The sequence below is a fragment of the Ambystoma mexicanum genome, chromosome 5p (genome assembly GCF_040938575.1).
Source record: "Ambystoma mexicanum isolate Mex_15411 chromosome 5p, UKY_AmexF1_1, whole genome shotgun sequence".
Classification (NCBI taxonomy): domain Eukaryota; kingdom Metazoa; phylum Chordata; class Amphibia; order Caudata; family Ambystomatidae; genus Ambystoma; species Ambystoma mexicanum.
Genome location: NC_090930.1, coordinates 1,353,240,110 through 1,353,257,476, shown reverse-complemented (window position 1 = coordinate 1,353,257,476; position 17,367 = coordinate 1,353,240,110). Strand labels below are relative to the sequence as shown.

The window sequence follows — 17,367 nt, the reverse complement described above, 5'->3', positions numbered from 1 at the left end:
CCAACCCAAATACTTGGTGACCCGAGACATAAGGCGTCGATATGAAGAATCGGCATGAGTGCCAGGCTCCGGCCTACAAAACTCCACCTCCGGAGAGGTGTCCAATCCACTGGCATCATGCAGTGACTGCCTCAGGTCATCAAACTGGCTATGGCCCGAGATAAGCTCATCTGGAACCGTAACCGGAACCAAGCCGACATCAGAGCCTTCATCACCCTCTGAAATGTACTCCAGGCGTGGAGAGGAAGACCTCTGGGGACCAAAGCAGTGCCTGACCTTAGCCAGAGCCTTTCTAGGGGCAAACCCCGTGCCACGGGGCCCCTCCGACACCACCGTCTCGAAAGGCGTCGAGGGCGCTGACCGAGTCGGCGCCGACAGAAAAGGCGTCGACGTCAGCTGCAGCGCCAGCAGCGTCGACACAGGCCTCGAAGCCGGAGCTCCGAGCGTGTCTCTCGACGACCTAGGTGCCGACGGCGTCGACGACCCCCTCGGAGGCGGAGCCTCGAGAGAAATCGTCGACGACCTTGGCGCCACAGGCGTCGATGTCTTCTTCGAAGACGGCACAGGATCACGCGGTCTCGAGCGCGTCGAGGACCGGGACCTGGAACGGGCATGGCGAGAACGGCTACCCTTGTCCGAGCGGGACCTCTCCTGCGAGCTGTGCCGACCACCCGAGCCCGAAGGCGTACGAGCAGTGTCTCTCGACCGGTGCCGACCGACCCCACTCGGAGGTGCGGACGGACCGGTGCCCTGCGAATCGCTAGCATCTGCTTCCCGAAGGAAGCCCATTCCTCTGGTGTCGCTTGCATGGAGGGATAAGCGACCCGCCGACGGGCGGAGTCCTCGGAAGAGGACGGGGAAGGTGACCTATGCCGGCGCTTCCGGGAATGCCCCAAAGAGGCGGAGGAGTGGCGAGACCGACTCCTGGAAGGAGACCCACTGGACTTCCGACGATGACGCAGAGAGTCGACCCTCGAGTCATCCGTCGAAAGCCCCGCAGACCTCGACTTCTGGGGCTTAGACACCCGGCCTACCGACAGCTTCTTCTTGCGTTCCCGCAAGGCTTTTGCTGTGAGCGACTGGCAGTCGACACAGTCGTCCGTATCGTGGGCCTCCTCGAGGCACCAGAGGCAGGCGTCGTGCGAGTCCGTGACCGACATCTTGGACCCACAGTCCCCGCATTTCTTGAAGCCCGGATGCAGGGTTGAAGACGAAGTAGACATCGCCACAAACAGGTCTTCTCAAAAAACCGAACAGGTTCAACGAACCGAGAATTCGAAAACAGCAAACTCCAACGAGTCGAGGCGTACCGAGATTCACGAAGCGAACACGTTCACGGAAAAAACGGAACTGAGGCTATGGGCGTCGTGCGTCCTACTTATCACATCGGGTGACGTCGGCCGTCGGAGGAGGTCCTCGCGGACGGCGCATTGACGCCGAAGATTTTCCGGAGCAGCACAGCTGTGGACATTATCTGTCATAGATATGGAATACGTCGGAGGACCCAATCCCCTCGAAGTACTTTTACTTTTTAACCAAAAACCTCGAGTCTGTGTTTGCTTGAGTCACAGTAATTGTAGTCCTTTGTGTAATCTCTACTACTTCTCATTTGCTCTTGAGATAAGTCTGGCTGCTCCGTTACTGCTACCACTTTAACAGTGTAGTACAGGCTTGTACCAAAGGTGAACTTGTATTACCACTTGTAGTCTTAATTGTGTGTAGTGGTCCCTAAGGGAACTGCACAAGATTCTGCCTAACAAGTGGTCCGCTCCTGTCGACGAGGAAAAGAGGATTGAGGAATGGCGCTGGTGGGCGCAGTCAGGGGATCGCATGCTTCCAGGGCCGCGCCCCTTTGCGCATCTAAATTTAAAGGGGAAGACAATTTTTTCGGGTGAAACAGGTTCTGTTTCCCGTCCCTAGCGATGGACGCCCATACAGTATGGAGGAAAGGGGACGAGACTGAGTAAGTCAAGGATTGGGCCCAGCTTGTACCAGAGGTCGTAGTGGGACAAAACGGCCAGAGCATTTGCAGCTTTAATGGTGCTGGCAACCGTATAAATAATTATCTTCCCCATAGCATACAATTTCTTTCCCTCCTGGTCAGGGGTGTAAGGTACTCATGGTGGCAACAGTAAAGACAGATACAAGACATCACAGTTCAAGGGTGTTTATTAAACTGCAAAATTGAGTGAGATACACTTATAATCTAAACCTAAATCTACGATGGGAGCAAACTTCGACCATCAAATGAAAAATGAAGCAGTCCTTGTGGCGTCTTGTCAAATCAAAAAGGGCCTAGACTAAAAAACCTATTGCCAAACCTTACAAGAACATACAAAAGAGTGTGGGATAGGATTCATAAGAAAGAAAGAAGTTTTCATAAATAATATGTCAGGATGCAGTAGTCACGTTCTCCCTTCCCCAATTTTTAAGCACGGATAAGGTGGGACCCTTGAGCACAGCACACTTCTTGAGCTTCCCCAGCACGAGATGATGGTTCCGTTCTTAGCTCATCTGGAGCCTCGATGGCCAAGTCTCTTTTCATTTGAAAGTCTCTTGCCTTCGAGGGTCGGAAAAATAACAAAATGTTACTTTTAGCTGGGGTGATGATTCTTTACCCCCTGGGTCCTCCTCTTCCGGCCACAGACCCCTCAAGATTCTCGGCCTCCCTCCCCTGGGTATGGCGCTTGTTCGCTCGTTTTCTCCTTTTACACTCCCCAGTCTTTTGGTGACAACTTTTCACCTTGCGCTTCCCCACTGCCGGGCTCAGACCCCTTCTCAACTGTTTGCTTCGATTCAGTACACTTGTACCTTTCCCATCCACAAATCGTATTGTCTTTTTAAACAATGAACTGTTGACTTCCCTTCGTTGGGTTCACTCTCGTCACACATACAGTTCTGGTCTTCTTTCTCACTGAACGGATTAGTCTCCCGTAGTTTTTACTGGGTTGCCGGTCAAAGACTTACGACTGTACAGAGGCTTTGCATAGACCCTCATGTATGACCACCTCAACCGTTCCTTTACGGCCTTGCAAAGGCCTTCTGGTATCAGCAGTTTCAACAAACAAAGGATTGACCAGAGTCTCTTGACTAGGCACCCATGTGGGGCTGGATTCCTCTGCAGCTGGTCTTCCCTTTTCTAACAGTTCTTTGAACTTCCCTTAAGTTGCTACTTTGTGGCTTTCGTTAAACACAGTTCGGTTCTTATCGGTTCTCCCCTTGACTCACCGGCTGTGATGAATCGCTTGGCTTTTCAGAATATCTGGAGTCAAGGTCGGTACCACGGTAGCAGGAGTCTACCTCGCTCCTGCTTATCAGCGCAGGCACACTCTGTGTACCGTTGACATCTGCTGCAACACACTTGAGCTATTATCTGCAGTCTTACGATTCCTTCTGCAGAAGTTTTGGGGGCTTGGGTCAGAAAGGACAAGGTCGTGTCCCTCCTGGTCAGCCTCTCGATATTTGCCATCTTTCTCCTCCTCTTGAACTGCCGTGCCTGGATAGCTGTCTCGTTGTGTGGTCTGCCTTGTTCGTAGTGTGCTCTTGTGCTCCTCCACCTTTACTCCCTGTGGGGAAGGGAAAGGGCCGTCAGGTCTGTGGTATTATAGTCAATTGCCTGACCATGCCTAACCCTTGTATTGGGACATGTTAGGTAAACGGCTTGGGTGTTAGTCTGTTGTCAATGGTGTGTGAAAGTGTTTGTGTTGGAAAAGGGGAGGGGGGCAGTGTTTCGGAATATTCTATGTGGAAGTAGGGGGAAAAGGACTTGAAAGAAGGGGGATACAGCGTCTCACCCGGCAGTGTCCCACTTTCACTCCTGAGGACCCCCCAATCCAGGTGATCCTCCCGCACTGGTCCACCCCCAGGAAGTGGATCCAATAGCGATGGCCGTGTCCTGACCACCTGGATGACAGATCCCCGGGGACTAGTTAGGGAGGCATCTTGGCATATGACGACACTCCACTTTCTGTTCCATCCTGTACATAACTAAGTAGTTCCATATTGTACATAGTATTTTTGTCTGTATCCCGACTTCTTATCTAGGATGTGCATACCTGTCTCATGTAAATATACCTATGTAGAAGTATGCTTTGTAAATAATGTTACCACAACTATACATAGTTTTCTATCTACAGCCGTTCTACGCAATTTTATCTTATCCGGATTGTATACCCTGTACTATGTAAATTTATCTATGCAAATGTACTTTCTGTAACCAAGCAAGCTGTCTTATGCAATGCGCCCTGATACCTTAGGGTCTGGTGTGCACTACAAGTTAATAAAACAAACAAACACCTTCAGGTTTCTCACAGGGGCCACCGCAGATGAGGAGGATGGATTCGCAGAGCGTTTCTTGGCCGCTGCTGAGACCACAGAGTCAGGTGAAGGCTGGGACCTCAGACACTTGGGGGCCGAGTCTGGGACGGTCTACTTTTTCTCGAGTAGGTCACGTTTGGGTGGGGTGGTACTTGGGTTCTTCAGGACTGCTAGTCCTTCCTCCCAGATATCGTCCAGCAAAGGAACGGACATGATGGTCCTCCGTCTGGGATTGTGTCTTTTTGATACAGGAACCCCTTCTTCATCTCACACACCAGCTGAAAGAGCTCGGAGGCCATGGACATCATCGAATGGAATGAGCCAACCTAATTCGGAGGAGAGGCCATGTGTGCGTCATCCACTCCCCCTGTGGGTTCTCTGTCCACCGGAACAAAGTCGTCGGCCTCGTTGGTGTCTGTCGCCGTGTCTGTGGTGGGATACTCGTTAGGGTCAAAACCCGAGGAGAAGGCAGTGGCACAGGTGGTGTTGGCTGGTGCCCTGGGCCAGCCGGGTCCTTTGACTAGCGCTTGCATGGCCTTGGAGGACTTGCAGAAGGAGCAGGGACCAGCGTGGGAGCCATGCTCTGCTGAATTTCTGTTACCAGCGTGTGTAGCATGGTCGGAACGTCCAACAAATCGTCTCTGGGCTGAGATGACACAGGAATGGGAGCCAGAGGCTCCGGGCTGAGAACCATCAAGTTACGCCTTGGGGTGAAAAACCTCCCCAGCCCCCTTCATGGTCTGAGTAGTAGCCCTCGGCAGGTCGTCACCCTCTTCAGAGCTAGTCTAAATGTTTCTCGGCACACTTGGCCCAGCTCCCATCTCCCTAGCCCTCTTAGCCGATGCCGGGGTTCCACTCCTTCACCTTTCCTGGGCCATCTGGTGGGAAGAAGTTTCTGTCCCCTTTCCAGGGAACTTCGTCGTAGCACTAACCTCCTGCTGTGCCGGCAATTACACCCACGGTTTAACTGCTGCTGTGACAGTGGGCACCGCCTTCGTACTCTGCCCTCCCTTCGACGGTGGTCGTTGACAAGGTCGTTCACGGGGCAGTCGATGAGGTAACAGCAGTCGTGGTGGTGGTGGTGGCAATTGATGACGCAGTTGTTGTCTTGGCTGCATGTGAAGTTAATGGAGGTAGAGAAGGGCCCACCTTGGACCTTTCCTACGTTGCCTTCTCCGTCGACGATATGCATAGCTTCGAAGGGCTGAAAGATTTCCTCTACAAGTGCGTGACTTTTGCTGGTAGGCTCACCGTGGATGTGGTCAGTGATGGCGATCTCGCCCCTTCCCGATCCGGGACCCGTAAAAGAGGCAAACCCAGTGGAATCCGTGGTCTGCAGCCTTGCCTTCTTTTGGACCCCCGCAAAACTCACATCCTGTTTGCAATGTAATCTTTTCTACAAATATACTAATAGGAACTTGTTTCCTCTCAAACGAAAATCTTTTGAGCTTCAATGACAGCGCGCGCATCATTTTAACAATTTCGCTAACTAACATATCTCATGGAGACATGTGACTTTCAGTTTTACCCATATTCATTGCCTAATCGCGATTGCCAGATATGGCATCTTTAATTTGGAATACATTGCTATCAATTCAGACGCCATCAGCTAAACAAACTATCCTTTCTACAGGTGGGATTTAACCCATGAACAGGGCAACCAGCAAATTATAAAACAGATATACAATCATTGTCACACTTATTAGGTAAGGCCAATATCTTTACCCATTGAGAACCATGAATAAAGAATGGATTTTGCTCTAATCTTGCTTTCTTAGCTTACAATGCTATGTTCTCAAAATTAAAATTAATGTTTTGTTTCTCTCTTTTTCTTTCCCAAAATCAATCCTCCCCTTACGCCCTCCTCTTTTTCGGTGCTCCAGTGTGTGCAATTACTATCTTTGATTTGTGATTATTTATTTAATATCACCACTAATGTCATGTTATTTTATAAAACCACCTTGTGGCTATGGTACCTTTCATATTACGTTTTAATATATGTAGCCCTGATTGAAAAAGGCGAAGGTATCACCGAAACACGTGTTTCAAATAAAGGACACACTGAATATACTCTAATTTTCAAAACTACCCTATGTTGACCATTTTTGTGATGCTGCTGCCTACTAAGTGAAGAAGGGTTCCCAGATCCCTGATTACTCTTCATCCAAGGACCTCGACCTCTTAACCGAGGGAGTTAAATCGTGTGACCGGCCGGCCCTGGCAGAAGCCTGATCATGCCCAGAGGCAGAGTCAGGGGCCTTACCCGACTTCAACCATGCCGCCAACCTGCTGCAACAGTTTTCCTTGCTCTTCTTCGAAAACCCACGGCAGACCTCGCATCCATCCTCATCATGGTCCGGATGCAGGCAGTAAAGACATTTGTGAGGTCGATCCTCCACGAAAAATGAAGTTACTCACCGTAGTGACTAACGTACTCTTAGTCCATAGTCCCCTTTCCTCCATACTGTATGGGGCGTCCCTTGCGAGGGACGGGAGACAGAACTTTTTCCACCAGAAAAATCCCCTTTAAATTTAGAGGGGCTCACCTGACTCCGCCCACCGGCACCACTCCTCAGTCCCCATTCATGCGTCGACAATATTTGGCATTGCCTAATCACACCAGTATTATTAGGGGGGAGGATGGTGGGACGTATGGAGGAAAGGGGACTATGGACTAAGAGTACCTTAGTCACTACGGTGACTAACAATTACTCTTACGTCCCGTCCCCCTTCCTCCATACTGTATCGGCGATTACAACTGCCCCAGGGTGGAGAGGAGACAGGTTTCTTAGAACCCCCTACCCAAACGCTGCAGCTGATCTGGAGGCGGCGTCCAAACAGTAGTACTTACAGAAAGCCGAAGGGGTGGCCCAGGTAGCCGCTCTGCTGATGACCTGCCACGGCACATGCCGTTAAAACGCGATGGCCGTGGCTTTAGCTCTGACTGCATGGGCATGCAAATTGGCCGGCACTGGTTTGTGCTGCCCCTCATAGGGCTCCTTGATGGCCATGACCGTCCACCTTGCTACGGAGGCCTTGGAGGCCTGATAGCCGGGCCTTGAACCACCAAAAGTGATAAAGAGGGCATCTGACTTGCGGTAGTCCTTGGTCCTGTCAAGGTAGTATTTTAGCGCACGTCTGACATCCAGGCGGTGCAACACCCTCTGAGGCTCATCCTTGAGGTCGGCAAAGAAAGTGGGTAATACTATTTCCTCGTTCAGATGGAAGGAGGAGGTCACCTTGGGTAGGAATGCGAGGTGCGTCCGGAGTACCACTTTGTCCTTGTGAAAGGTACCATAGGGCTCTGATGCCATGAGATCCTGGATTTCCCTGACTGCACGCGCGGAGGTGAGGCCTACCAGCAGCCCTTTCTTAAGGGTGACCAGCCTGATGTCCGCGGACGACATTGGCTCAAACGGTTTGTGTGCCAAGGCACCCAGGACTACAATGAGGTCCCATACAGGATGTGGCTTCTTTTTAGGCGGGCAGAGCCTGTGGAGGCCCTCCAGTTGCCGTCTGACCACCGGGTTAGCAGAGGAGAAGAGAGCCTCCTCTGAATTTCTATAGGCTCCTATGGCTGCCAGATAGGTGCAGCATATGTCCACCTAAACTCCGAAGTGAGCGAGGTGTGCCGAGAAGGAGAGTACGTCGTCCAACGTGCATTTAAGGGGGTCGATCTCCTTAGAGTCGGCCCAATGACAGAATCTAGACCATTTGCTCTTATATTGGCTCCTAGTAGCTTTGCTTCTGGCACCCTCAATGATCTCAAGGATAGCCTGAGATAGGCTCAAGTGCTTCGGTGTGACCTGATCAGGAACCATGCTGCGAGGGCTAGCTTGTGAGGAGCAGGGTGGAGTACCCTTCCACCCTGGTGGGCCAGGAGAGGAGCTGGGCCAAGCGGTAGGTGAATGGGTGTTCTGTCAGAAAGGCTGAGAAGCTCGGAGAACCAAGGTCTCGCCGGCCACCAGGGAGCTATCAGAATGATGCTGAGGTGCCAGGATTCCTTTACTTTGCAAGGCAAATAGATCCACCTGGGGATGCCCCCACCTGAGGAAGATCTCCTTCAGTACCAGGTCATTAAATTGCCCCACGTAATTGTCTGCCCCCAGTCTGCTGAGCCTGTCCGCTTCCAGGTTGGATTCCCCCAGGAGGTGGACAGCCCTGAGGTAGATGTTGGTCTCCAGTGCCCATTCCCACATGCCAACTGCTAGGTTGCACAACAGAGGGGATATGGTGCCGCCCTGCTTGTTGACATAGTACATGCTGGTGGAGTTGTCTGTCTGGATAAGAACTGTCCTGCCCTCGATAAGAGGGAGAAAGGCCTTGATGGCTAACCATTTGGCCTTCAATTCTAGCCAATTGATGTAGGACTCCTGCACCTGCCGAGGCCAGACTCCATGGATGCTGTGGCTGTCCAGGGTGGCTGCCCAGCCCTCTAGGGAAGAGTCTGTAGTAACTGTGACCTGAGGGGCCGGCTGTCGGAAGGGCTTGCCCTGCCGCAGGTTGAAGTCCGCACACCACCATTTGAGGTCCGAGAGGAGAAAGGGAGGAATGCTGACTGGCTCTTCTTGGGAGCCCTTACCCTGATTCCGTGAGGCTGCGAAGTGCAGCTGTAGTCTCCGCATCCTGAGTCTTGGGTGGGGCACTGCCAAGAGGACCGCTGCCAGAAGACCCAGTAGGTGTTGGTAACACCAGGCTGAGGTCACGGGCCTGGAGAGGAAGTGAGCTGTAGCTCTCTTGATGGCCGCAATCTTGTCCTCTGAGGGAAAGACTCTCACTGAGCTTGCGTCCCAGATGAGGCCCAAAAAGCTCAGGCTCTGCGTGGCCTGCAGCTGAGACTTCTTGAGATTGATGGTGAACCCCAGGTCGTGGAGTGTGTTCATCAGTGCAGAGGTAGTCTGCTGAACCGCTTCCGGAGAGGTGGCCCGGACGCGCCAGTCGTCCACGTATGGGTATGCGTGGTGTCCCTGGGCCCTGAGTGGGCTGTACTGCATTCATTAACTTGGTAAATACCCTGGGCGCCGAGTTGAGGCTGAAGGGTAGCACCTTGTATTGGAAATGGAAGCCCATGATCCTGAAGCGCAGTAAGGAATGATGCGGCTGACAAATCGGAACATGTAGATAAGCGTCCTTCAGATCCAGGGAGCACATCCAGTCTCCCCTGTCCAGTGTTTCCACAATAGGAGCTGGTGTAACCATCTTGAATTTTTGCAGAGGGAGGGAGAGATTGAGGGTGGAAAGGTCCAACGCAACTCTCAGGCCAGCCTGGTGGTTCTTCTGTATAGCGAAAATGCTGGAATAGTAGGCCAAACCTTACTGGGACTTCTTCCACTGCCTGGCTCTCGATGAGCGACCGGATCTCCGCCAGCAGAGTTGTTGTCCCAATCTGTGGGAGAGGAGGGGAGGAGGAGAGGGAGGAACTGTTAGGCAGTACCCCATGGAGACTACGGAGAGGATCCAAGGGCCTGAAAAATTCTGGCGCCAAAATTGCACATGGAAGGTAAGCCTGCACCCCACCAGAGACATGTGGGCCCGAAGGGGTGTGTCATGCCTTCTTTCCCTCTGAGGCTGCTGCGGAGGAGGGGGATTGGAAAAAACCCTTGTCTCCCCCCCCCCCTTTTGGCGTTTCCTCCAATGCGGACCTCGGAGAATGGTCAGGTTGCCTGGCCCACTGTTCTTGGAAGCCTCGGAACCCGCCAAACACCAGCCCCCTGTCAGAGCGTTGCTGCGACTGGGTGTAGGCCTTGTGAGTGGCCTTCGTAAGAATAAAGACTTTGCGGTTTGCGAGCTGCTGTTCTTTTTATCTAATTCCTCGTCCGTGGTGGAGTGGAAGAGGTCACTACACCCTTGAAGGGAAGGTCCAATATTCGTTCCTGGACATCGGGATTAAACTTGGTAGCCCGGAGCCATGTCGTTCTTCACATGTCCGTGGCAATGCAGATGGCCCGGGCGGAGGTATTGATGTGGGCCACGGTGAACTCCATTATGTCCTGCGCTACCTGCCTGGATTCTCCTAGTCTCGCCTTGAAGCGTGCTTGGCTCTGTGCTGGAAGTAAGTCCGCATTTTTCCACAAGAGCCTTTGGTTAGCGGCTGCCAGCATGGCATCTGCGTTGGCCTCACGTAGGTGCAAGTTGGAGTACAGCTTTTTCCCATACGCCTCCAAGATCTTCTCCTCCTTGTCTAGCAGCGTCGAGGACAAGGTGGCCAAGGATGACTGAGGCTTGGAATAGAGTGACGCCGCAGCGATCACGGAAGAGTGCGTGTGAGGATGCGCCGAAAGCAAGAGTGTGTCCCTCTCCATCTGCCTGTACTTGGCGTCCAGGCGCCGACTGACTGGCTGGGCCGAGTGCAGCTTGAGCCACCCCTTCTTGGCCAGGGCAACTACGTCTTTCTGCATCCGGATCCCCATTTTGGTAGGCGGTCTTAGGGTGAGGACATCAGCCACGACCCCCTCCTCGGGCTGCTCTGCCTTGGGCTGAGGAAGGCCCAAATACTCTGCCAAAACTGCAAGGTGTTGGAAGGCCCTGGCTGGAGAAGGCGTGTCAGGGTCCTCCTCCTCGTCTGTGTGCACCAGGGTGCTCGGAGGGTCCGGAGCTGGTGGAGGAGAGCTGGGCGCCATGGGCTGTGGTGTGGAGACCGGGGCCGGTGGCTGCTGTGGAGGCTGGTGTGGAACCGCCTGCACTGTGGGAGGCAGGGAGCCATAGGAGGAATGACTGTGGGTGCCAGTGGGGTGTACTAGGGGAGCATGTCCCTGGTGGCGTCTCGCAGGATGGCCCCCATCTGGGGAGTTCACATCAGCCCTAGGAACTTTTCGAAGAACCTGTCTTCGGAGGCTGTAGAGGTGACAGGTGATATTGACAGAGTGGTTAAGGACAACTGGGGCACACTCTGCCTGGGGTGCAGGGGGAACCTGCCCTGCGCTGCTGATGGATAAACTGTAGGCCAAACACCTGGTTAACCCCAGTCCCACCTTGTAACTTTTTCCTCCACCAGCACTGACAGAGGGGGTATCGGACGAGCGGCCATCTTGTCTGGCGTGGCAGCCATTTTGTCAAGCTGCATGCCTCATGCCGAAATCGTGGTGCCTGGCTTGCTGGAACCAGCCCCGTCCAAGACGCTTGGTGTTGGAACACAAGGCCTATCCCGCACCTCGGGCTGTGACCTGGAAGGCGTATTGCCCTCGGCAGAGCTGCATGAAGGCACCCCCTCTGACATGATGCCGGTACTAGGGCGTTGCCCCTCAGTAAAAGAACCTTGCGGTCCATCAGCACTGAAACCGGAAGGATCCTGAGACCCCTCGGCCGTGAGGCCAGTAGCTGGACTAGCCTTGGCACGTGTGCTGGTGCTAGAACCCAACAGGTTCCTCCCGGTCGGGCGCTTCCTTGGAAAGGAGTCACCCTTACGGGGTGCGATGGTGAATAGAGGTCTTTCCTTCGGCCTCAAGCGATGTTTGACAAAGTCCTCTAGGTCCTACGGAGGTGACTTCTGGAAGAGCTCCCTCCACCTAGATAGCCTGTTCTTCAGTGCCTGAGGAGTCAGTGCGTCGCTCGCGGAACACCCTTCCCAGCCGTGGTCGGAGCCAAGGCAGTGGAGGCAAAGGGCATGGTGGTCGCATGCAGGGAAGAGCCCTTCGCAGGCTGGATACCTGCTGAAGCCCGCTGAAGTCGACATGCGCTGTGGAGGAGCGTAGCGTCGGAGGACCAAGTACCTAATTGAAAGAAAAAAAAGACAAAGATCGAAGAATATCTGGGGAAGAATGCATGGTATTACATGGCTGAAACCAAACCCAGAAGCGCTGGTGAATTCGGCCCGTTCCCGTGGGGCCGGTGGGTGGAGTCAGGCATGCACATGCTTCCAGGGCCGCACCCCTCTAAATTTAAAGGGGAAGAAGATTTTTCTGGTGAAAAGGGTTCCGTCTCCCGTCCCTCGTGAGTCATGCCCCATACAGTATGGATGAAAGGGGACAGGACGTAAGAGTACATTTATGAATACACATTTCATGCAGAGCTTAAAGAGGCATCTCTTCTCCTCGATCATGGCGAAAAGCAGACACAAGCCTGGGCCTTCCGATGAAGATCCTCAATGAAGCTTGATCTTCACCGACAACGGGTCCCCGCTGTCGGTAGTCGACCTCCGGTTGAACGATGATTCAATAATCGGTCGAAACTAAGATTTTTTTATCCAAAAATGTGAATCTAGGGAAAAAAGCTCAGAGAGCACTTAGAGGACTCCCAACACTGAAGTGTGTGGAAAAAATCTGAATATGGCCACCAGGGATGGAGCTTAGTGAGAGGACCGTCATTGGTTGGGGGCAGTGTGACCCAGAGGACAGTGTTTGGTTTAGATAAGAAATACAGTTTTAAAGTGAAACTGTTTTTTATTTTACTGAGAATTCCCAGCCTGATGACAGCGAATCTTCATGAGCATGTGAACCCATGGCAGCCCCCATGCTGGAGAACCTAGAGTCCTGACTTGGGGAAAGTACATCCTGAGACCGGATAAAGACTATTGCATTCTGAATCTAAGAAAGGGGATTTTTAGACTTTTCTTTGTGGAAATGTTTATACTTGGGGAAGGGAGCTGAAAGGAAGCTGCGAGTAGGAAGAAGCTCAGAACTTTGTGTTAAATACAGTTTTCTTTTGGTTGCTGACATCCCTAACACATTGTATAGATTATTTGTGAGTGCAACTTCGACTCAGACTTTCCTTAGTTATATTTCGGTAGGGAAATCCTTTAGCACAGGGCAAGTTAGGCCTTCCATCCTGACCTTTAAGTTAATAAATTAGTTGTTTTGAATTTGAAATCTGTTGTCTGTGTCCTTCTTCATGATGCCTTCACAGTCTGAGGAGTATTTCAGAAGTTTAGGTATCTGCGGGCCGAATGTATCCATTAGAAATGTATTGTTAAGAAGAGGGCAGGTGTATTTGGAGACTGAAATCTAAGAGGCCATTGATAGCCAACCATTTCTCGAAGTTGCTACACTGCGAACAGGAGGTAACATAGCTGTTTGTTCTGTGCTGCCTTCGGGTTAGGTTTGTGCAATAACAAACTTCATTCATTCATTCATTCATATAGGGTCACTCTATTATCAAGTGATTACAGTACATTTTACAACAATCCTTCAGAAAAGCCAACATAAAAATCTTTTGACTCACTTGTCATTTTTAATGTGTTCATAAAGGCGTTTGAACTGCCGGATCTGGAAAGATAGGATTCCCATCAAAAATACGACCATGAGTAAGAAAGGATAAATACGTCGTTGCACTAGATTTTCCATCTCTGGAACAACACCTGCAAAAAGAGTACATGGTCAAATAATCCAGTTTTGGAAGAAAAAAAATGCCAGTACAAATGAGATTTCTCATCTTATAAAAACAAATTACTTAATTGCCGGTAAGTTTTTTCTAATGGATATAGTTATTCTTCCCACAGATTCCTCATCTTCGAAATTCATCCTGACACAATCAGCTCAAGAAACCTTTCAATAAGCCAGAAGGTGCCATCAGGTGGCCCCGTCAGGAGCACTAGGTGCCGGCACACGATGGATGTGATTTCCGGCCCATATATACTTGGATACACCAATGCCATTTCCTTAGCTCCATACTTTGAAGTGGGAGCCGAGAGGAACTAACAGTTACTTTATCACCAACATGTGGAGGGCAATTGCAAACATTCCAATTAACAACGCCATGTACGCAGTGACAAAAGGGAGGGTGATGACAAATTGGCATATCTATCTGAAAGAAACTTTTTGGCTGTTAAGTAATTTGTTGTTCTTATGAAAACGGTATCCAGTCATTTTATCAGAAACAAAACAGAGTGGTACATAACAGAGTGGACAATAACACAGAAAAACACAGAAAGGTTTAAATAAATATATAAAGGGTAGTGGGGTAAGGTGTTAAAATGGGTCGGGTTGGGGTGGCTTTGAAAGGGTGGAAACATTGAGGTTTGGGGGAAGGGGGACCCCATATTAAAAACAAACAAAAGAAATAATAATAATCAGTGTTTTCCGGTGTTTTGTCCACGATGAAATTTACCACTCTGTAATTGTGGTCGGTAAGATCACATATAACTATGAAAACATCCCTCGGGCAGATTTCATATCTTTGAAAAATTCTCAAAGTTGTAGTCCAGTCATAAGGAGTCAGGATGATGACTAGCTGGCTTCACAAGAGGTTTTGCAGAATCAACCTGCTCACTCCGACATAATTGCCAGCTCTCTAATGCAGAAGAACAAATGACTTACCCCTGCTAATGTTGTTTATGATGGCTGTTGCTCCCACGGATTCCTCATCTTAGATAAATGTGTATGCTGCTTTGTAGTCTCAGAAAACCATTCGACAGCAGGGAGCACTTTGAGGCATCGTCAATATCCCTCGACGATTCTTATGTCCAAATGGAAGTTAATGATGATAGCATAAATGGCACACACTGCAACCATTGCCTCAGTTCCTAGTTTTTCCCTTCTTTCTGCTCAGCCATCTTGAGGAATTAAATAACCTGCACGATTGTTGAAAGAGAGGTAAACAAAAATCGCTCACAGTCCAGAGGGGTCAGCTGGGTGGGCGACGAGGAATCCGTGGGAGGAACCTCCATCAGACAGAACATTAGCAGGTGTAAGTAATTTGTTCTTCTTATGGATCGTTTCCTCCCATGGATTCCTCCTCTTACATAGACTCCCACAGCAGTTTTAGAGATTGAGGTGGGAGAAGCAGATTTTTGTGAAATATTTAGCACATCATGTTGTGCAGAACAGCTCTTCCAAAGCGAGAGTCCTGGCCTGACAGGGTGTCTTAAGCAGTAATGGCTTTGGGAATGAATTCCGGGAGGACCATCTGGCAGCACTGCAAATGTCCAGTACTAATACACCTCTCTGTAGCGCCAAAGTATTTGCCACTTCCCTGGTGGAATGAGCTCTAACGTTATCAGGGACATCATTCCCACACTGTAGTAGCACTCAAATGCATATAATTATCCATTGTGATAGTACTTGCATGGTCACTGCTTGGCCTAACGTGTGACAAGTGTAGCCAAAGATTAGTTGGTCATAATGTCAGTTGACATTCTAGAAATGTAAAATCTAAGAGCCCTTTTCGGATCAAGCCTATGCAACCCCTCTTCGTCCTTAGAAGGGTGAGGAGGGGGTGGATAGAGGGCGATGCCATTTTTGTGTTAAATGAAATTCGGAAGCCACCTTTGCAAGGATGGAGGGACAAACCCTCAAAACTACCTTCTCCTTAGAGAATACTGTGAATGGTGGCTTGCAGGATAGGACTTGTAGCTCACCAACTCTGCAAGCAGAAGTGATGGCCACTAAAAAGATTGTTTCCAGGTTAATAGCCTGAGATGACAAGAATGAAGCAGCCCAAAAGGAACACCCATTAAAAAACTATGCATTAAATTCTAATCTTAGGACGGAACCAGAAAAGGGACCGCTGGGAATGTATTTGTCAGTCCTTTCAAGAATTGTATCACAATAGGCATCTTGAAATAAAAGCCTTGCTCTGGCATGCGTTTGAATATAGATGACGCTACCAAGTATCCCTTAATGCAAGCTGCCTGCAGCCCATGATGGGCAAGGTGCAGTAAAAAAGAAGGCACTACAGGTGCACTGCAACAGAAAGGATCTATATCTTTAGCTCTGCACCAGCTGCAAAACTGGTTCAAACGGCAGTGGTATTGGGCTTTTGTTGCTGGTCTTCTAGCCGAAAGCAAAACCTCAATAATGTCTTCTGGGAGGTCCCAATCTTTCTATTACCCTCTCAGAAACCAGGCATGAAGGTCCAGAATTCGGATTCCTGGGTGAAGAAGATGGCCTCCCGCTTGTGAGAGTGGACCCACTCCCTGAGGAAGACAGAATGGCGGGCAGATAGACATGCCTTGAAGGTTTGGGTACTACGTCCTCCTCGCCCAATATGAGGCAATCAGGATCATGGACTTCCCGCACTTCCTCAACCTCCTGTTGACATGTGGAATGACGGGGACTGTTGGGAACGCGTATAGGAGTGGAAATTCCCAGTATGCTACGAATCCATCCCACAGAGCTCCTCTCAGAAAATTCCCTGGAGCAGAGCACGCTGTACTTCTGGTTGATACTGGACATGACAGACAAAACCGGTGTCCACAAATTGTGGAGCACTCGCGTCCCCTGCACACCACATGTGTTTGTAAGGACAAACAATTGTTAATGTATGTTTAAAAATGTTTTAAAGCATAAAATTTAAGAGGAATAATTAAAGAAAAGTAATTCAAGCATAGACTTTTGTTAGACATCCCGCACAGGAGCTAAAATTAAACGAAGAGATTTGCTACATGTGATACCATGTCGGTCATCTATGGACTGAGTTGTCCCTGCGGGATCTTTTACGTGGGACAGAGAGGAAAATAAAAGATTGCTGCAATGAACACAAGAGTAACATAAGGACCAGAAATATTTGCTTACCAGTTGCTAGACATTTTTCTGAGCAAAGACATTCAGTACCACAACAGATTTATTGTTCTGGAAATAGTACACAAATCACCAAGAAGTGGACACCATGCTAAGAAGCTTAACCAGAGGGAATTACACTGGATCGACAAGCTTGATAGCCTGAGTCCAAATGGAATGAATGAAGACTTTTACTTGGGTCCCCTTCTATGATATCCCTTTAGAAATATGCAAAGTAAATAACCTTGCACATAGGAGCTTGCCTTAATATAGACACCCAGCCTGTGTCAGTTACCTAATTTTGTCGTAATTATGCCTCAATTATCTTTTCACTGATTCGTTGCACATTCCAACACTCTCCAGATTATGAGCATGTACACAGTCATGTAACCTTTTTTTTAATCTCAAACCACATTCATTTTCTTTCCAAATATCAAATTTCCTTTGTTTTAAACATCACTAACTACTTTAGTGATTTCCCTGTTTCCCAACACGGGCTGAATATATAGCCTAACTTATACCAGGCAGAGTGGCAATAGTCGCAATTAGAATTTGTGCTAATAATCGCAGTGCTTCACAACGGATGTGCTCCAGCTCCCTGCGTCCCAGCACAATTACG

At 50.0% G+C, this 17,367-nt stretch overlaps 1 protein-coding gene across 1 annotated transcript in view; it reads right to left on the bottom strand.

Moving 5' to 3' along the window:
* MARCHF6 (membrane associated ring-CH-type finger 6) overlaps positions 1-17,367 on the bottom strand; it is a 2,224,824-nt gene that overhangs the window by 166,450 nt on the left and 2,041,007 nt on the right. The window contains exon 25 of the mRNA XM_069613753.1: positions 13,474-13,609. Within this exon, the coding sequence (XP_069469854.1) occupies positions 13,474-13,609 (136 nt within the window). The remainder of the gene's footprint in view (positions 1-13,473; positions 13,610-17,367) is intronic.